This window comes from Cucurbita moschata, unplaced genomic scaffold (assembly GCF_002738365.1).
Source record: "Cucurbita moschata cultivar Rifu unplaced genomic scaffold, Cmos_1.0 Cmo_Scf00022, whole genome shotgun sequence".
Taxonomy (NCBI): Eukaryota; Viridiplantae; Streptophyta; class Magnoliopsida; order Cucurbitales; family Cucurbitaceae; genus Cucurbita; species Cucurbita moschata.
In genome coordinates, this window is record NW_019268538.1 from 2,913,115 (window position 1) to 2,933,100 (window position 19,986).

The window sequence follows — 19,986 nt, forward strand, 5'->3', positions numbered from 1 at the left end:
AAAAAAAAAAAAAAAAAAAAATGTTACCAATGTGGGATTCTCATCCATCAACATATACTTATAATCTCAGAAAAGAATACAAATAAAACTCCTCCACTGTAACAGCATCATCGTCACACTCTCTACCTAGCTAGATGCAGCTGGTTTTGATGTTGCCTGCTTCACTGCCTCTGCGTATGTTCGATGTTGGTAGGTCAAAGTCGATTCCAGCAGGTCCCAGAGCGATGTCTTTGGGTTCCAACCTGAAGGAAAATACGTTAAATATTCGTGCAAGTTTATTAAGATCGCTATTCAGAGACAAAACGAAATGAGATGTGCATCATACCGAGTTGCTTGTTGATGATGGTCATGTCAGGAATTCTCTTATCACTGTCGTCATAGCCCACGCCATAGAATTCTTCAGAGCTTATATCGATTGTCGGGGTCTCGAGCAAAGGTTCCCCGCTTACCTTTGCATAAACCTGCACGAGTGCAAAAGCGAACAACTTAACTTTCTTCATCCAACAATAGCAAATAATAATAATAATAGAATTTTAAAAGCAGACACGATTTGCCACCTTGGTCATCATTTCAGCAAGCTGCTTCACTGTTACTTCATTGTTGGGGTTGCCCACATTGAAGATATGGCCATTGGCCCTTGCTGGGTTTTCCTGAAGAAAAATACACAACAATTCAGATATGTCTGCTTCAAACTTTAGGTTGAAGAAGAAAGAAAAACAGAAGGTAAGCAAGTCATACAATCATCAAAAGAACTGCTTCAATGGCATCCTTAATGTATATGAATGTTCTTTGGGATTGACCGCCATCCACAAGCTTCAGTGGCTCGTGTCGAAGGAGATTCTACATTATATCATAAAAGGAAACACAGTCAAGAGTTTGAAACAAACTGGAAGCCAAAGAAGCAAATTAACAGAACATACATTGCTAAAGCAAGCTAGAACCCTGGGAACGCCCTCACTTGGGCCATCGATGCCAGGAATGAAGTCCATCCTTGGTCCGATCCAGTTGAATGGTCTTACAATTGTAAAATCCATCCCATTTTCAGCACCCTCAGCTGGGAAAGAACAAAGGCTAAGAAGAACTGCAGTTTCCAAGTATTGATTCCCATGAAGCAACAGAGTACACAAGAAAACTAACCATAAATCAGCCTCTCAATCAATTGTTTCGCACATGCATACGACCATCTTTGCTTCTCAATGGGACCAAAGATGCAAGGAGAAGCATCCTCACTCAAAACATAATATGCCGGATCCTATCATAGAGAAATTACAATACAATGGTTCAGCTCATTCTTGACAATTACGGTATCGTGTAAGGATGCAATGAAAAGTAGCATTAGAAATCGCTGTCATCGATGAACATGTAATTTTCAAATCAGAGAATTATTTCAATCTGGAAACTAGTTTCATGGCAAACTCAACGAGTAGAATGTTGGTTGTAATCTACATTTCAACCAAACTGTTGATCAAAGAATACAGAAATCCACATCCTCATGCAAACCAAGATATGTTGTATAGAATTTTCAATCATTTGTGAAGGGGCATTGACGGTTCAATTTAAAGATCTAATAGATTTTTCTTACTGCAACATGTTTATACTCTCATTTCAAGTCAAATCCTGCAAATCTTCCATGGCGATTCGATGAAAGTTCCGTAACGAGGAAGAAAATTGAAACAAAATGGCACACATATTGAATCTCCAGAGTACATATTCATAGCAATTCCATCGAAAGAGTAAAGAAAATGAATATAGATCAAATGAATTGATGCAATTTATAATAAGAGGAAAAGGAAAGTAGAAAGAGATGGCTTACCTGACGAAGAGGGCTATCTTTTGGAAGAAAGCTTCCAATTGTCTTACCATAGACTTCGCAAGTTGAAAAGTGAATGAGACGCTTGTTGTTGCCAGAACAGTATTTAACCTTCGAAAAGAGAGCACATAAAATCAAATCAAACGATAACCTAATCCCTTGAATTAAGAAGTAAAAATATCTAGAAAGAAAAAAGATGAACAAATCGCGTACACACCACAGGAATTGCGTCGATGAAATTGCTGTAAATGGTGTCAAGTGGTCGCGTATTGTAGTCCGCCGGTGTACAGATCGCAGCAAGATTTATCGTCTGCATCACGCAAAGAAAGATTCCAATCACAAAACGCAAATTTAATGACAAAACCCGCAAGAACAAGAACGAGCATTAGCACAGAACTAACAATAAACTCAAAGAAGAACCAATTCTTCAAACTACATAGAACAAGAAATGAACAATTCTTTCAAGAAGAATGAATATTGAAAAGCTCAGGAATCACAAGAGTCGAACCAGATCTGCCATTCGAACGAGACTCTCGAGCCTGGAATCATTCTTGATATTGAGACGGTGGAACTGGATGCGATCGGCCCAGGGGAGGGAATCGGGCTCAAGAAGGTGCTTAATCTTGTCATTGTAAACATCAAGAGCAAGCACCTTGTGAGGGGTTTCAGCCATGAGCTTCTCACAAAGGTGAGAGCCAATGAACCCACCAGCGCCAATCATGCAAATGGTGATCGGCTTAATCGGGTTGCCGTCCAGATCTACTCTGTTCTGGGACGCCATTGTTGCTACTCTGCAAATCTAAAGTGAAGATCCCGCGTTGTGCCTGCAAGAATCTTTGAAGACAGAGGAGAAGAAGCTTGAAGAAAAGATCACAAAATTAGAAAATGAGGAAATGGGTTGTGACTTGTGAGAGAAGAATTGAGAGGCTGAGCGTATTTATGGACATTGAAGGAATGGGAATACCAGAGAGCGAGGGAAAAGGAGAACGACAGGCGAGTGTGTGAAAGATCAAATACCTCTGTTCTTCCACCGGTGAGTATGAAAATATACGTACTCGCTCTCTGAGACCTGACACGTGTTTTCCAGGAATTAGATTAAATTTTATAGAAATTCCATTAATAGCACCGGAAAAGTTTTGCAGTCTAATTTTAGTACTAACACTTTGAAGATTAAGCCATGCTAATCATTTGGGACGTCCATTAGTTACAAGATTAGGAATTAAACTCCTGTTTTAAACTTATTTACTGCTCATTATCCATAATTACTTTTTTACCTTACTTTTTTACCCTTTAATCTCTGAATATAACTACCGTATTTGTTATATTAATAATTAAAATCTTATAAAATTTAAATATCAAACATTTATAATCCTCATATAATAGTACATTTTAGAGCATTTTAGCTTTTGCAGATGTAGACACAATTTTGGTGAACGGTCATACACCCCCGTACTGACCCAATATGAAATGGTAAATACCTATCTAGGATGACAGCATGTGAAAGGGACAACACGTCCTAGACAAGCAAGACCGGGATATGTATCATGTGGCCATTAACAACACGCCTTAGACATGCATGAGCGTGACATTCTCCCCCACTCAATTGGTTGATGTCCCAATCAATCGACTCGGACAAGCAATACTTGGACATCTATCATGCTTTAGGCAAGCATGCATGACCGTGACATCCTCCTCTACTCAATTGATTGACGTCTGTATCAATCAACTCTTTACAACTCTGTGTCATAGTAAGCTCACTTGGCAAATATTGTCATATTTGAATTTTATATTTAAAGGTTTTCTCTTAAGTTTTAAAACGTGTCTACTAATGAGAGATTTCCATACTCTTATAGTAAAAATGCTTCGTTTCCCTCTCCAGCTAATGTTGAATCTCACATTTATTAAAGAAAAGTAATGATATTTAGTACGCAGTCCGCTTCCTAATTTTATTTACGCATTTGATCTTTATACTTTTATAAACTTTATAATAATTTAGTTTTATTTATCTAACCTTCATAATAGTCGGCATTACAATAATAATGCACAATAAATAAATGGTTGAAAAATTAAATATAATTTAAAAACAAGTAAATGTCAATATTCTACATCTGAGTGAATTTTTAACAAATTCAGAAATTAATTTGGTAATAATTTAAAGTAGAAAAAAGCTATTAATATACTTTCTTTATTAGTACTTCGAACCCGATTATAAAAATATTTCAAACAGAACAGGAAAAAAATAGTTGTATATATTAATAAAACTATATATAACAAAAAAATAATAATAATTAATTTTGTGTTTTATTTTATTTTTTAAAATTGTGTTGTTTTCTTATATTTATCTACCATTAATTTAACATTTCTTTTTAAAAAATATATATTTAAATTATTAGTCAAATTAAAACAAAAAATCAAAGGTTTGTATGTGAACAAAATAATAATAATAATACTTGTTTATAAAGTATAAAAATTGGGATTAACCCAATAATAATAAATTATAATGGGTACTAAAAGAAGCTTATGGGGGATTTTTCGTGTATGAAGAAGAAAAAAAGTTAGTCAAATTGAGTGTCATGTGGGCATAATGTGCGTATTAGCTTCAGCATTAGCTGTCTTTGTGTCCTGCATATGCTCATGTGGGTTCACGTTTGTTCCTTTTATTTTTATACGAACAGAAAAAAAAAATTAAATAACAATAATACACTAAATCCTCAATCTCTACGAAAAAAACATATTTGGTTGTTTGATTTTTTTCAATTTTTTTCCCTATTTTTAGAAGATTTTAAGGTTTTTTTTTCCCAATTTTATGAAAAAAAATGTTATTATGGGTATTGGGAATTTGTTATGAAGGAAGAATTTCAGTCGGGTTCTTTCAACAAATTAGCACGTGCATTCATGATTCAGTTCTTAAGAGGAAGAGTCCTACACGATCGTCAAATTCACTTATTGTGAATCAGGCACGTCCCAAGATTTAATTCAAGAGTATGTCTCACGTTTCAAGTCTTGTAGTTTAAAAGTTTCATAAATGCAACTACCTTGATCGTAATAGCAGCTAGACTACAAGACAAGTGACTTGTTTAATCAATTGGTAAGAACCAACCTACACGTGATTCATTACTAGGACTTGAAATATATTTGTCAAATAGCCGTTAAGATCAAAAGAAGAAGCGATAATAAGAAAAATAGACCTTATGATTGGAAGAGGGTCGAAGAAATTTGTCACTCCAGCTCAAAGAGGAGAACCAATGAAAGAGATGGCTGAGGTTGTGACGGTGTTGGGGTCGATTAAGAATAAAGTTTGAAAAATATACCTCAATAGTCATTCCTCCCGATAAAATATTGATGGGAATACAAAGTTAAGCAGATATCTTACCCCTAACAGCGTTAAGAACTACGATGCTAGACATTAAGTTGTTAAATGCAAGCCGAACGCATCTAATAGAGTTTGAAGAATTTCTAGTCACGTCTGTCATATGTATTTTATATCGGAAGAATTAATTTTTAATTTTTTTAAAAAAATTATTATGTAAGAACTAATATTGATTTAGCTATGTACTTTCAAATTTCACAATTCTTTTATAGTTTATAAATATTTAAATAACTGTTAAAATCAATGTTAAATTTGTTAAAAAAAAATAAAAATAAAAAGTGGGGTCCACTGCCAGCACTAGCTTAGTAGCTTGCCGTGTCATCGCTTAGGATCCAATCGCTCTGTGCACCGACAGACAGCTAAGAAATGCAGACTTTGAGCCACGCTCCCAAAGAGCGCGTTGGGAAGTTATTAGCACGCGCCTAATGTCGGCTATTACATACCCAATAAATAATAATTATTTTTTCCTGTGTGGTGGCTGGTTCTTTTCCAATGCCTTTTCCTTTTTCCAATACTATAATTTTCATGCCATAAATTCTATTTTTAATTTAATTTTATTATTGTGGTTGTGATCTCAAATAGTTAGTTTTAATCTATTTTGTTGGTTTATTGAATTAGTGACCTAAATTATCCAAATAAAATTTATTATCTAATTCAACTATGGTTTATAATTTTTCAAATTATTCTAAAAAAAATTATATATTAATAACGGAAATCTTATAAGATTCAAATATCTCAAAAACAGGGATTACAATTCAACCCAACTCTGCTTTTAAAATTACTGTAAATGTTAATAATATTTTATTTTTGTAGCTAATGTGAGTAATACGTTGTATCTCATTGATGTATTATTGAAACATGTATGGTTATTAAAATATAATTTTTTTAAAACATTTAAAAAAAGAGAAAACTAATCGACAATCAACCCAGTAAACAGAGAGTTAGATTTGGTTATGAACAATGTTTAGATCGAAGAAGGAAAAACTTACTTGTTCAAAGGCATCACTAACCAACTTCTTATGCATGTAAGAAAACTATCATTGACCCTTTATAATGGTGTGATATTATCCACTATAAGCATAAACTCTCGTAGGTTTACTTTTGGTTTTCAAGGCATCATACTAGTGAGAGATTGTATTTTTTATTTATAAAATCATGATATTCTCTTTAATTATCCAACGTGTGACTTCTCTCCCAACAATTATTTTTTCGAATAAAGAACACTATAGAACCTTCTCTAAAGTCAATAGAGTCCTCGAACATCCTCGTTTTTAAATTATAACACGACAGTGACATAGCAGAGTAGTTGGAAAACAAATAAGGGTGCGTAGAAATCGTGGGCATCAATATCTGGAGGCGAATTCCAAATAAGAAACTTTATAAACCTTTAAATATGGATTATAATATAATGTTGAGTCTTAATGAACATAATTGATACATACCAAGCTGTAAATGATCAGATTTCTTGAGCGTATGAACTTTACAAACCATTTAAATCTCTGTTCTTGGCTATTGTTTTTCAAGCAACCTCACTGGACACTCATGGATGTGACTTGTTTACCCATTTTCTTCCTTCTCCTTGCGCCTGTGAGCCAATCTCTGGCAAATGGGCAGCCACTGGTTCCTGCAATGTTCACATTTGGGGACTCTGTTCTTGATGTGGGCATCAACAATCACCTCAAAACCCTCATGAAAGCTAACTTTCCCCCTTATGGGAGGGATTTTGTTACTCACAACCCCACCGGACGGTTCTGCAATGGAAAACTTGCCTCAGATTTCACTGGTGCTTTCAATTTTAGAACCTCATTTCATTTACTTATGTTTATATACAAACTATGAGCGTTAGTAGATATTCTATGTGTTGGCCCGTTATGTATAGGCCCTCGTGGTTTTAAAACACTCTACTACAAACAAGTTTTCACACTCTTATAGAGATTGATTGGTTCTCCTTTTCAACCAATATAGGATCTTGCATACCAGCCTGATATTTGGTTCTGATACTATTTGTAACGGCCCAAACTCATCACTAGTAAATATTGTCTTTTTGGGTTTTCACTATAAGGGCTTCCTCTTAAAGTTTTAAAACGCGTCTAGGGAAGCCCTTGAAGGGATCGTTGGGTCTCTAAAGGGGTAGATTGTGAGATCCTACATCGGTTGGGGAGAAAAATGAATCTTCTTTATAAAGGGGTGAAAACTCATCTCTAGAGACACGTTTTAAAAACTTTGAGTGAAAGTTTAAAGAAGACAATATCTATTAACGGTAGACTTTGACTGATACGTTGAGTCCATGAGTCCATGAGTCGATGATCTAATAAGTTCTTTTGTTGCCTTGTGAACAGCTGAGTACTTGGGATTTACATCTTACCCACAAGCTTACCTGGGTGAAGCAGGAGGAAAGAACCTCCTGATTGGAGCAAGCTTTGCCTCAGCTGCTTCTGGATACCTTGACACAACAGCACACCTATATGTAATACTACTCTAAATCAAAAGCTACGGTTCAAGCCCACCGCTAGTAGATATTGTCTTCTTCCTCTCAAGATTTTTAAAACGCGTCTGGTAGTGAGAGTCCCCTCTCCAACCAACATGGGATCTCACAATCCACTCTTCTTCAAGGCGCACTAGTTCCCTTCTATGTGAACCATGAGGGGAAGCCCGAAAAGAAAAGCTTAAAGAGGCAATATCTACTAGCGGTGGAGTTGGACCGTTACAGTATCGATCTTGGACACCGCTCCTATAATTAATAACATGTTTGGCCTTGTGGTATTGTAGAATGCTCTTTCCCTAACGCAGCAGCTGGAATACTACAAGGAGTATCAGAACAAAGTAGCAGAATTTGCTGGCAAAACCAACGCTTCAGCCATCATATCTGGTGCTATTTACCTTGTCAGTGCGGGGAGCAATGACTTTCTGCAGAACTATTACGTGAATCCTCTGGTTTACAAGAAATATACTGTTACTCAGTTTGCTGACATTCTCATCGCCTCCTACGTCAACTTCATTCAGGTTTTGCCCTTCCTCCTTCGATCCGAATATTTTAGAGAAAGTTCAAAGAAGATAATATCTGCTAACGGTGGACTTGGACTGATACAAATGGTATCAGAGACAGTCACTGGCCAATGTGTCAGTGAGGACGCTAGCCCCGAAAGGGGTGGATTGTGAGATCCCACATTGGTTGGAGAAGAGAACGAAACATTTCTTATAAGGGCATGGAAACCTCTACCTAGCAGACGCGTTTCTTAAGGGAAAACCCGAAAAGAAAAGTTTAAAGAAGATAATATTCACAAACAGTGAGGTTTCCACGTTTGTTTTTAGAATCTTTATGCATTGGGAGCAAGGAGGATTGGAGTAACAACATTACCACCGCTTGGATGTCTTCCGACAGCCATAACAATCTTTGGATCAGACAGCAATGAGTGTGTGGGGAAGCTAAACAATGATGCAGTTTCATTCAATAGCAAGCTCAATGCCACATCTCAGAGCTTGCATGCCAACCTTCCTGGCCTCAATTTGGTTGTCTTGGACACTTACAAGCCTCTCTATCAACTTGTCACAAAGCCTGCTGAAAACGGTATGCCATTTAGTCTAATTGCTCATACAATATCCACGTCGGTTAGAGAGGGAAACAAAACATTCCTTATAAGAGTGAAAAAATTTATTCCTAGTAGACGTGTTTTAAAACTGTGAGGCTGACGGTGATATGTAACGGGCCAAAGCGGACAATATCTGTTAGCGACGGGCTTGGACTGTTACAAATGGTATTAGAGCCAAACATCGAACAATGTGTCAGCAAAGAAACTGGCCTCCAAGGGGTGGATTGTAAGATCTCACATTGGTTAGAGAGGGGAACAAAACATTCTTTATAAATGTGTGAAAATCTCCCCCTAGCAGACATGTTTTAAAACCGTAAGGCTGACGGCGATATGTAATGGGCCAAAGCGGACAATATCTGCTAGACTATTACAAATGGTATTAGAGCTAGATATCGAGCGATGTGCCAACGAGGATGTTGGCCTCCAAGGAGGGTGGATTGTGAGATCCCACATCGGTTGGAGAGGAGAACAAAGCATTTCTTATATATTGGGAAACCTTTCCCTAGTAGACGTGTTTTACCATCGTGAGGCTGACGGCGATACGTAATGGACCAAAACGGACAATATCTGCTAGACCGTTACAAATGGTATTAGAGCTAGACATCGAGCGGTGTGCCAACGAAGATGTTGGTCCCCAAGGGGGGTGGATTGTGAGATCCCGTATCGGTTGGAGATTGGAACAAAGCATTTCTTATAATTGTGTGGAAACCTCTCCCTAATAGACGTGTTTTAAAACTATGAGGCTGACGACCATACATAACGAGCCAAAACAAACAATATATGACCATTAGGGTCCACGACGTGTTATTAACTCGTGGTCGTGTCCATAAAATTGTGTAGGTTTCTTTGAGGCAAGGAAGGCGTGCTGTGGCACAGGCTTGCTCGAGACATCAATCCTATGCAACAAAGAATCGGTAGGGACATGTGCGAACGCATCTGAATACGTGTTTTGGGATGGATTCCACCCATCAGAAGCTGCAAACAAGTTCTTGGCCGATAATCTACTCCCTGCTGGCATCTCTCTCATTTCATAAATCATACGCCTCACTGCCCCAAAGTTGTTGCCTCTTCTGCTGTCTGTTAATCCAGAACGGTGTGAAAGTTATCTTATTTATAATCAAATAAATTACCGGATATGAAAATAGTAATAAATAGAAAGATATTTATGGTAATAAGTCAAATATCAGATATTTGCCATAGAATAAAATATCAAATATAATATATATATATATATATATATATATATATATGTGGTAAACTATAATTTAGTACTAAATATTCTTAACACAAGTCTATTGGGTTATCTTCTACTGTTCTCCTTCCTCAACACAAGTCTACTGGGCTGTCTTCTACGGTTCTCCTTCTTCATATACTTACTTTAGTTTTGGTGTTAGATATATAATGCCCATCACTAATTGATATTGTCTATTTTGACTCGTGACGTATGATCTTACACTCTTAGACATGTCAAAGGCTAGATTAGGTTCATCGGACATGCTCGAAACTCAAAGCATCGACCCATATGACACAATGGCTACCTTCAAGGCCCACAGTTAAGGAGTTTTATATATTTTTGCCTTGTTATAAAATATTTATGTCTTCCGGGTCGGAAGTAAACTTATTACAACTATATATACTCTCGGTCAACAAAATAACGATTTTTATTTCTTTTTAATTTGATAATATATGAGATGGAAGGATTCGAACCTCTAATCTCTTGATCGATGATATATATATTTACGGAGAAGTAGGCCCAATAAGAATTCACAAATGGGCCAGCAGGCCTTACTAAAGAGCTATGTTGGGCCAGGCCCAGATAACGGTCCGGTTATTGCGTATCAATATCGATCCCACCGGTGGTAACTCAGGAGCAATCCGTTCCCGCGGTTTGCAGAGATTGACCGTACAGTTTTCCGATTAGGGTTCAACAGAGAGTGTGAAGACGATACCGTGAGAGAATCCGAATCGATCACAGACATGTTTGGGTTGAAGCGATTAGTTCCTCATACTTGCTCGATTCGAACTTCTTTAACAATGCAGCTCTCTGGTTACCAGGAAAAATTGCTTGTTTTTCCTTCGCAGCACTTAGCTCAGCTGACTTCCAATCGCTTTCTCGACATTTATCAGGTACCTTGATTACTTTTCTGAGCTTCCATTAGGTTTTGAGAATATGAAACGAAATTTATTTAACAAAAATGTTGGATATTTTGACTTTTTTTTTTTCTTTGGTTGCTCTTTCGACGAAGAATTTTACTATTTTTGTTGTTGAAAGATAATTGTACATGACCGAGAACATCTGACGTGAATTTATTAAATGATTGCTTAGTTCCGTTTCTTAGAACTGGTTGAAAATACTCGTTCATGCCTGTTATATGTTTTAGATTCTTCTTGATGCAGTTATTCGAATAAGTTAAGGGGTAATATGTGTGTGTCGTATTGAGATTTTTTTTTTACCGATGTTTGCAGCTTGGAAACAAAACAGCCATTGAGAAAGAGCGCGCTCGACTGTAAGTTGCATTACAAAGCTGTAGGCAATTGATTAACTGACACCAAAAATTATCAAGAAGCTTTGTTGATTTAAATTGCGACAGTGCAGATGAAATAAACAGAGGATACTTTGCTGATATTGCAGAGCTTAAGCAACATGGTGGAAAGGTAATATATTAGTTTTGATGACAAGTCGAGTTAAATTTTAAATGGTAGTGTAAGGTTTTTTTCTCAAATTTTAATTAATTAAAGCCGAGTTTGAAGATTGCAGCAGCTAACAAGATTCTGATTCCGGCTATGGCTGCTGTAAAATTTCCCGAGTTTGAAGTGAGCTATTCTGATGGTAAATCGTTGAAGCTACCCATTAAATTCGATGCTAATGAGGTTGAAGGCAACAGTTTGGCATCGGCCTTGCCTTTGGCCACATTACTGTGTCTTTCTTTCAGAGCAAGCTCCCAGGTACATTTTGGTTTTGTTATCACCGGTTTGTTGGTTGACATGGATACAACATGGGAAAGTTTATAATAATCTTTAATATGATGACAATATTGTATCATCAATTAGGATTTAGAAGTGTCCTTTGCCATTCCCAATTCTTATTTCTCTATGAATTTTCAGTTATCTGGAAAATGGATAAAATACAATTATATATACACTGTGATCTTTTGTCATGTCCGGAAGGATCCTGAAAACTTTTAAATCAAATGGCCTACGTATCTCTGTGATCTTTTGGGATAAGCTATACTTTATTCTGGATTAGTGGCTAACAACATTTGGATCGGTGGCTTTAAAGATGTTAGTTTGAATTAAAGCTTTCTTCATTGCGTCGATCAGTGTCAATCCAAGTGGTTGGATGCTACATATTTAATGAGTTAATGTAAAAAAGCAGAGTTAATTGCCTTCTTTTACTTTATTTTGTTAGGAGAAACGTTGTCTCACTGATAAGAAGTGGTATTGCCCCTTTTTCTTTGTCTAATAGCGTTAGAGTTTCAGAATTTCAAATAAAATTGTCCTGAAATAAACTACTTCAATGCACTAAAATAAGCTAGCCAACTTCGTATTCAAATTTTGATGCTGTTTGGGAATGGTATTAAAAAGTTCTCAATTCTTTTAGGACTGATATCTGTTCCTTATTATTAACTTATTTAGACAGTCAAAACTTTGAATGTTGTTTTAGCTGAGTTGTGCTCAAACATTCTTTGATTTAAGAAGAGTCTTCAAGTATTCTTTAGAATAATAAATCAAATAAAATAAAGGCTATGCAGCACAATACTCAACAATGAAGTATTCTCTTTTAGCCCATTATAAATCTGTTTAAAAGAACTTTTCTCTTGGAAGTACATCCAAATGATACTTTGCTTTCCATACATTCACTTCCTTTGGAGGAGCAATTGAGTTAGACAGGCATGCTTGCAAATCATTAAATTGATCAAGAAAAGATGTATGTTGGCATCATCATCATATCTTCCTTTTACCTTTGCAGGCCATGATTAATTCTTGGAGTGCCCCTTTTCTTGATGCCTTTTCGAGTTCAAAGAATGTCCAGTTATACGAGGTAACGTAATTCCATAACTAATTATATTTGGTCCCGCGGTTGATTTTGTTTATCAATTCCTCAAACCATACGTAATGACCATTTTCTGTTGCAATTTAAAAATTTAGAAACTTCGGCATTCTAATCAGAATGCAGATGCTATTCTATGTGTGTATAAACTGAATTCGTAATGTTATGGTTCTGTTAACAGCATTTAAAATTTTCACTTGCAAGGTTTCGTTTATAGACTCGTGGTTGTTATGTCGGAACCCAATTAAGAAAGTGCTTCTTCGGCTGATGAGGAAATCCAGTGACAATGCACAGAATGACTCACTTCAAAGGAAGATTGTATACTCGTTTGGCGACCATTATTACTTCAGAAAGGAGCTCAAAATACTAAATCTTCTCTCTGGGTATGAGTTTATTTCATTTCCTTGCCTTCCTTTCCGTTTTCCTTAGATAAATCAATAAAGTAAAAGTGATACAAATATTCTTCGTGAACATCTTTTTTACTTCTTAGGTATATATTTCTGCTTGACAAATTTGGTAGAATAAGATGGCAAGGGTTTGGATTGGCAACTCAAGAGGAGGTGTCATCTCTTCTTTCATGCGCGTCACTTCTTTTGGAAGAGAAATAAGTGAGTGACAATTTATCTATTGGCAAACATGGAAAGATTTTTCTCAATTTCTCAGAGTTTAAAATTTAACTTGAACTATTCAATGTTCTTCAGAACTTATCCTCCATAAAATGATTTGGGGTCGGAAGTCTATTTTCTGACGATGCAGCAAGAAAAATTAGCAGATGATTACTGGAATGGGTATTTATCAATAAGGATGATCTGATTTTCGAATGGTGTGAATTAACGCCAAGGAAAGATTTTGTGAGTTAATTTCTAGAAAGCCACTATTATATATGTTAAAGTCAAGTTGTCAAATGTAAGATGACGACTCTTTTTGTTATATAATGTATGCTCATTTTATTTCCAAGGTTTTGTTTGTTATTTCACGCGTTGGTTTATTTTCGTGAACACCTAGGTTAATGCTATAGAAAATTATTAGGTATAATCGCATAATAGCTTTTTTTTTTTAATCTCTTTGACCTAGCTTGTATAAAACCATTGTTTCCACTTCTCCATCCCGAGTGGTGTTCTAATTTTTTTTTAGAATAAGAAAAGTTGATTGATGTTCGATATTTACGTTATTCACGATGCTTACAAAAGACCTTTTCAATTCACAATGGAAGGAGGTGTGACTATAGGAACTGAAAGTATGGAATAATTTACATCAATATATTCTATGGTAAACTACATTGTCGTAGATCTTTGTATAAGTGAGTCTTCTCCGTGAATATTCTTTGATTTCTTTTCTTCCATAGATTTAAGATGTCATAATGATATTTTTACACAGAAGGGCTTTTGCATATTGCATGTCATGTCTCTTCAATTTGTCTGACAATAATTTTTGAAATTGACTAGCCAATTTGGGTGGGTTGAGTCCTCCTTTAGGCTTTTAATAACTGTGGAGGGTGCATGCTCATAGAAATTTGGATATTAACATTACATTCTAAAATAAAATACACCATAATTAACTTAGTTTTTTATAAGGCCAATGTTGAACTTTAAACATCAAGTAAAACTAGATTCAATTTTAAATACCAAAAGTTGAGTTTCATGTGATTAAAATATTTGCAGACCAATAATTGGCCTTACAACTTTACAACACACAAGGAGATTCAGAACAATGAGTATAATCTCTTATAAATTGAACTTCTATAGAACCGACTAGTTCATATGAAGAGATTTACAACGCAGCTGAGACCAATATTAGTGGAGAGTATAATGTTAATTCAAGGGGAAAAAGGAAGGATTGAAATGGAGACTATGAGTGGACCTACGTCGGCTCAATGGCTATTATAACTATATGTTGGCATCTGAACATATTATACAGCGAAAGAATGACAAATCTAATCTTTTTCCTCTAGACGCTATAAGTGAAGGAAGCCGGAGAAAATGGATAATTTAACAAACAATACAAGAATGCTTAGTACAATAACTCTGTTAGGTTGATTCTGCACAGAGCCACTGTCACTGAGCTGCCCTGCGTTCACAAATTCACTCTTTCCAGTCTTGGTAGCTGTAGAAACATTTACCGAAGTCGAACCTGAATACGGAGAAAAACATATTAGAAACGTACCGTTCGATGAATCTCAAAACTATTTATAAGAAAATATAAGTTCTTTTAATTTCTGTTAAGTGATCTGTGATCTACTGTAGTAAAATGAATGAACCATGATCTTTGCGTAGCAGGTTGGATGAAGCTCATATAAACACATGGTAAAGTACAGATGACCAATGTGTATGTTTTGTGTATGATTAGGTACTCGAGTTGAAAAACGTGTGTTAAGAATCTATTTCATTATTTGTGTCCGAGATCGACTCGCAGAGAGTTGTGGACAGAAACTCACAGTCATAGTTAGTCCATCCAATTCGTTGATTGGCTAAATCATAAATAAAGATTTTGTCTTTCAGAACAAGGTCTGCCAAAAAGAGAGAGGAAGATACAATATCAGTATTTTCAGGTCAGAAAATGGATAAAAGATAAACAAAAAGTATAATATCTTGGAACTCACCCCCTAAAATTGTAATCCCTTGACCAGGAATTTTCTGGAAACCAACGCACCAAACAGTAGTACCACTCTGCATTGAAAAACTTCGTCAAACTCGATTACGAACGAGGATATAAGTTATAAGCTTATAGCAACAAAACTACATTTATCTAAAAATGATTCAATATAACGCTCCTTAAATCTGAGGCGGGAAAAACGGGTTTATGTCTGTTTTAAAAGTATGGCATGTCATAGTTGTAAGTGTCCAGGCAATGAAGGGAAGACTGTAAGCTTACAACAGAGCTTTGTTGAATCAGGTAGTCTTGGGGTCTCAATACCAATGATGCACCACCGGCAAAGTTTAAGCTTACTAGGGGAAATATATCAGAGATACTACGAGATTACACCGAAAGACAAAAAATAAAGAGTCAGTTTCCTCGTTGCAGTAAACGATAACCTCTAACGAAAATCTAGTTTGTAAATTAAACCAACCTGGAGGAGGTCATATAGCACTGATTTCCCCTGAGGATAATAGACTGTGACGATTGCGAAACTGTGTTCGTGATCTGTGTTAAAAAATAGAAGGAAAGAAATAAAAACTATAATTATTCGGCACGCATTAGAAAATACAGACCGTATTCCAAGATTGAATCTACTTCAGCCTTCCTATAAAGGAAAATATTGAATATAACAGTGTGAACAATGATAATGAATAATGAAGCGTCATAATGGTGCTTTGGTCATTTGAACAACAAGAAACATCTGAAAGTGAAACTTACAGCAGCAACAAAAGTGTCGTAAGCTTCCTCAGCAAGGTATGCCAAAGTGGTGCCGGAGTCAATTATGGTTCCTTGGCTATTTGATGTTGCAAAGACAGCTGGGTTGATGGGTAATACTCGACCATTAACAGAGATGCTCTGCAGATTCAAGTTATAATGGGGCCTGAAAGTTGATGCCAACAAGAACAACAATTAAAAACCATATGCTTTCACACATTATTTGATCAAAAACCTCCAAAAACTCAGATAAGTTTACAATGCTTGCTGTTGTAACATTTTAATTATAGGTAACTAAGTTAATAAGAGACATCCTAGACAAAGATAATGAAAATGGATCAGGGAAAACGAAAACGTACTGTGATGGTACTAGAGGCGTATAAACAACATTTGGCTCGACAATCTCACCGAGGACCAATATTCCCCCACCACTATCATCCCCTTTCAAGCAGTGGGAGAACACTTTCGGCGCTAATCCTCGTGAAGACAGTTGTGAAATTACAGACAAGTCCTGTTGCCCGAACCCGAAGATCCCATCAATTGCTCTATCTGACTTAGTCAAGTCTCCAGTCTGTGATGTGCTACACCTGTTTAATAAACGACAATCCACCAACGAAAAGAGTTGATCACAGGTAAAGAAACATATGATTATGAGAACTGGTTTTGGAATGAAGCATAAACTCACCCAAACATAACTGAAGCTGAAGAATTTGTAGTCATGGCACTATCAACTACTATATCAAGATGTATCATGTCCATAACATAATAGCCCGAAGTTCCACTTCCATCACCGTATTGGAAGACATAAGCACACTGATTGCTCTGCCCCAAACAGGCTGAGTCGGAGGATTGAACTCCAACAGCACATATTTGGTCTGAACAAGAGACCAAAGAAGCTGTTGATGAGCTACCAGGGTCAAAGAAATTGAGCTGAATCTGTGAGGAAAACAAAAAACAACTGAATTGAAAAATTGTTGCGGCAAAATGGTTAGGGTTTAAGAGACAATGCCGCCAGTTTAAGACGGAATTTAAACTTATGGCAACACAAAATCACCTGTAGCCCACTAGTTTCTGGGCAGCCACTGCAAGAGTTACAGCTAACCCACAAAACATCACTTCCAGTATCGATCTGCACAAAGAAATCCTTTGGGGGATTGCCTAGTTGAACTTTAGTGTAATAAAGCCTGTAAAAGAGCCACGAATTTTGGGCAAACCAAAATATTATGATCAACAAAGGTAATTAATGTATCAAGAAACAGAAGGACCCAATATATTGAAAGATCAATTCATGAACAGAACTATCAATTGGGAAAAAGAGAGCACAAAATAATAGAAGAATAATGCATTTCTGGGGAAAAAAAAAACCAGAGGTTCAGAACTCATTCACAAAAGTCTCAATCAGGACAAAACCCCCAAATATGTTCCTAAAATCAGAACATCTTGTCAAAGACTCAGAATACGAAAACTGAATTGAAATTCCAAAAGAAAGATAAAAGCAGAAATCGAAATAAAAGATTCGTTCCCTTTCCTTACCCAACGAGAAACGGGTCGTAGGTTCCAGCCACAGGAAAATCAATAACACCACCAGAAGATTGCAGTATTCTACCATGTCTAATCCGGTCCCGGCCACGGAGTTGAGCCAATTCGACGCCATGATTCGTCGGAAAAGCCCTCTCTAACGTCAGCTTAGCCGGAAACCCACACAAAACAGTCGCCGCCTGAATCATCACCACCGCAACAGCAACCGACACTCCAGTACGAACAATCGCAACCATTCTTCAATCCCTCGTCTTCAAAATTGGTTAATAACCACCAAACAAAGCGATTAAATACTCAAATCAAAGAAAAAAAGACAAACGTCAGAAGACAAGGACGAAGATAACAAGGGGGATATAACCGAGGAGCGGATTATTGCCGATGTTCATCCTAGAGAGAGAGAAAAAGAAGGATTGCTGAACAGTGTAGAGAGAGAAAGGAAAGGTCCGAAAGAATGGAGCAGACAGAGAAGTTTCGGTGAACTGAGCAAATTGAGATTACGCTACCGATGCTCTGTCACAAAGTAACCGATTTATCATTCCCTTTCCAGCCTCTCTCCCTTTATTTGTTTTAAAACAATAAATAAAACTTAATTAATTAACTAATTAATTAATATTTATTATTAATACGAAAATGATTAGAGCATAGGGACACATAAAGTGTATTATCGACAAAAATACGAATCTATTTTTATTTCCCCATTTTATTCCTAAACGCTGTCGTATTTGAAACTTTATTTTTATCACATGATTGTCATATTCTTTTTCTTTTTTTTTTTATTCCTCCCACAAATTATATTTTGATTTCCTTTTAAGACCAATTCTCTCAAAAGAAGAACAAAGACTAATTCTGTTAGATGCAACGTCGCATTTGTTAGACGACTCTCTACAATGGTATGATATTGTCTACTTTAAGCATAAACTCTCGTGGCTTTGCGTTGGACTTTCCTAAAATGTCTCATACCGACAGAGAAAGTATTTTTTAATTATGAACCCATAATCATTCCAGCCGACGTGGAACTTTCATCATCCAACAGTGGACCTTGACCTTGAGCAGAAGAAAGGTTGAACCGAATAACTTGATCTGACGTAGAAACAATTGGTTGTATCATGGATGATTGAACATACACACGCACGTTCCACGTGTGGTTGAAAAACCTTGAATTATGCACCACCAATGTTCGATGGCAAGGATAAATCTCACCTAAGGTCTAATGAAGCCACAAAACAGGACAAAAAAAAAAATAATAATAATAATAATATGGGAATTGAGTCACCTTCAAAGGTGGTCATGAGCGTGTCAAGATCACTATGTATGCTATCGTTAGCAAAATAATAATAATAATAACAATAAATAACTATAGCAGATCGATTATTTTTCTTTATAACATCTTTACATCAAATTTGAGTTTGAAAGTTGGGAAGGTATTAATGAAAATTATTAATTATTTTTTAAAACTTAATTATTAAATTTGTAAGACTAATTAAATGAAACGTTGAATTTTAAGGATAATTAACACAAACAAATGACTCTAATAAGTGTTTATACCTCTTAATTATGTGTTTAATAAATGTTTAATTTTTTTTAATGTATTTTATTAATTATTTAGTTTTTTATTTTTGTTGACAAAAATAACCACAAAAAATACGAGAATGAGACGTTTTGATAAAAGGAGAAAAAAAGGGTAAGAACGAGGTGGGCCCTTCAAAGGGGTAGCTCCAAGTCGTTGTTTCTTAGTTCCTAAGTTTTGAGTGATTTTTTTCCCCCTTCCCTTTCCCTTTTTATATATTTTATTTGAATAAAAAACAATAATTTCTTTTTGTCGAGAACTCGTAATTATTAGGAACCACGTATCTCTACAGTTGTATGATATTGTCCACTTTGAGCATAAGTTCTCATGACTTTGCTTTGGACTTCTCCAAAATGTCTCATGACTCTATTGAATAATGAAATTGGATAGTAAGATATATTAATATTTTTATTGATAATAATTTGATTTAAAATATTTTAATTATAAAACTTTAGGATATAAATTTTAAAAGTTTAATAAACTAAATTGTACGTTTGGTATAGTTCAGTGTAATTGAAACATACTTTATAGTTCAAAGACTAACTTCACTACTCATGTATGGTTTAATAATCATTGGGTCGAAAATTAAATTTATAAATACTTTTAAAAATAAATTAACTAAAATTCAAAATTCAAAAGTTAAACATAATATGTGACGGAGAAACATATTTTATAATTTAAATTAATATATTTTCTTATTGGAAATAT

The 19,986-nt window shown here is 35.7% G+C and overlaps 4 protein-coding genes across 4 annotated transcripts; 2 read left to right on the plus strand and 2 right to left on the minus strand.

Moving 5' to 3' along the window:
• Positions 1 to 4: 4 nt before the first annotated feature.
• Positions 5 to 2,775, minus strand: LOC111459654 (UDP-D-apiose/UDP-D-xylose synthase 2). Its single transcript, XM_023102664.1, has 9 exons — positions 2,319 to 2,775; positions 2,028 to 2,120; positions 1,814 to 1,921; positions 1,138 to 1,252; positions 921 to 1,054; positions 739 to 840; positions 558 to 650; positions 326 to 461; positions 5 to 242 (listed from the first exon to the last, which is right to left on the minus strand). Exons 1-9 carry the CDS (start codon positions 2,589 to 2,591, stop codon positions 127 to 129), a joined length of 1,170 nt encoding a protein of 389 aa, XP_022958432.1. The 5' UTR covers positions 2,592 to 2,775; the 3' UTR covers positions 5 to 126.
• Positions 2,776 to 6,700: 3,925 nt separating this feature from the next.
• On the plus strand, positions 6,701 to 9,941 carry LOC111459655 (GDSL esterase/lipase At5g22810-like). Its single transcript, XM_023102665.1, has 5 exons — positions 6,701 to 6,963; positions 7,520 to 7,647; positions 7,950 to 8,183; positions 8,493 to 8,748; positions 9,611 to 9,941. Exons 1-5 carry the CDS (start codon positions 6,723 to 6,725, stop codon positions 9,802 to 9,804), a joined length of 1,053 nt encoding a protein of 350 aa, XP_022958433.1. The 5' UTR covers positions 6,701 to 6,722; the 3' UTR covers positions 9,805 to 9,941.
• Positions 9,942 to 10,619: 678 nt separating this feature from the next.
• Positions 10,620 to 13,790, plus strand: LOC111459659. The gene is made up of 8 exons (XM_023102670.1): positions 10,620 to 10,897; positions 11,237 to 11,277; positions 11,362 to 11,425; positions 11,522 to 11,716; positions 12,741 to 12,812; positions 13,026 to 13,204; positions 13,312 to 13,429; positions 13,523 to 13,790. Exons 1-7 carry the CDS (start codon positions 10,748 to 10,750, stop codon positions 13,427 to 13,429), a joined length of 819 nt encoding a protein of 272 aa, XP_022958438.1. The 5' UTR covers positions 10,620 to 10,747; the 3' UTR covers positions 13,523 to 13,790.
• A 732-nt stretch (positions 13,791 to 14,522) lies between these two features.
• On the minus strand, positions 14,523 to 18,250 carry LOC111459652 (aspartic proteinase-like protein 2). The gene is made up of 10 exons (XM_023102661.1): positions 17,706 to 18,250; positions 17,227 to 17,356; positions 16,858 to 17,108; positions 16,532 to 16,759; positions 16,176 to 16,338; positions 15,889 to 15,962; positions 15,693 to 15,789; positions 15,421 to 15,487; positions 15,256 to 15,327; positions 14,523 to 14,951 (listed from the first exon to the last, which is right to left on the minus strand). Exons 1-10 carry the CDS (start codon positions 17,945 to 17,947, stop codon positions 14,776 to 14,778), a joined length of 1,500 nt encoding a protein of 499 aa, XP_022958429.1. The 5' UTR covers positions 17,948 to 18,250; the 3' UTR covers positions 14,523 to 14,775.
• Positions 18,251 to 19,986: the final 1,736 nt, after the last annotated feature.

What these genes read in the sequence shown, in the direction of transcription:
- LOC111459655 (XM_023102665.1), top strand. Translation starts at nt 6,723, where the DNA reads ATGGATGTGACTTGTTTACCCATTTTCTTCCTTCTCCTTGCGCCTGTG. An exon ending in ACTTGCCTCAGATTTCACTG is followed by an intron (nt 6,964 to 7,519) that starts GTGCTTTCAATT and finishes CCTTGTGAACAG; the next exon opens with CTGAGTACTTGGGATTTACA. An exon ending in CCTACGTCAACTTCATTCAG is followed by an intron (nt 8,184 to 8,492) that starts GTTTTGCCCTTC and finishes GTTTGTTTTTAG; the next exon opens with AATCTTTATGCATTGGGAGC.
- LOC111459652 (XM_023102661.1), bottom strand. Translation starts at nt 17,947, where the DNA reads ATGGTTGCGATTGTTCGTACTGGAGTGTCGGTTGCTGTTGCGGTGGTG. An exon ending in TCAGCTTCAGTTATGTTTGG is followed by an intron (nt 16,760 to 16,857) that starts GTGAGTTTATGC and finishes TTTATTAAACAG; the next exon opens with GTGTAGCACATCACAGACTG. An exon ending in TGCTATATGACCTCCTCCAG is followed by an intron (nt 15,790 to 15,888) that starts GTTGGTTTAATT and finishes GTAATCTCGTAG; the next exon opens with TATCTCTGATATATTTCCCC.
- LOC111459659 (XM_023102670.1), top strand. Translation starts at nt 10,748, where the DNA reads ATGTTTGGGTTGAAGCGATTAGTTCCTCATACTTGCTCGATTCGAACT. An exon ending in GAGAAAGAGCGCGCTCGACT is followed by an intron (nt 11,278 to 11,361) that starts GTAAGTTGCATT and finishes AAATTGCGACAG; the next exon opens with TGCAGATGAAATAAACAGAG. An exon ending in CTTTCAGAGCAAGCTCCCAG is followed by an intron (nt 11,717 to 12,740) that starts GTACATTTTGGT and finishes TTACCTTTGCAG; the next exon opens with GCCATGATTAATTCTTGGAG.
- LOC111459654 (XM_023102664.1), bottom strand. Translation starts at nt 2,591, where the DNA reads ATGGCGTCCCAGAACAGAGTAGATCTGGACGGCAACCCGATTAAGCCG. An exon ending in AAGATAGCCCTCTTCGTCAG is followed by an intron (nt 1,253 to 1,813) that starts GTAAGCCATCTC and finishes TCTCTATGATAG; the next exon opens with GATCCGGCATATTATGTTTT. An exon ending in AAGCAGTTCTTTTGATGATT is followed by an intron (nt 651 to 738) that starts GTATGACTTGCT and finishes ATTTTTCTTCAG; the next exon opens with GAAAACCCAGCAAGGGCCAA.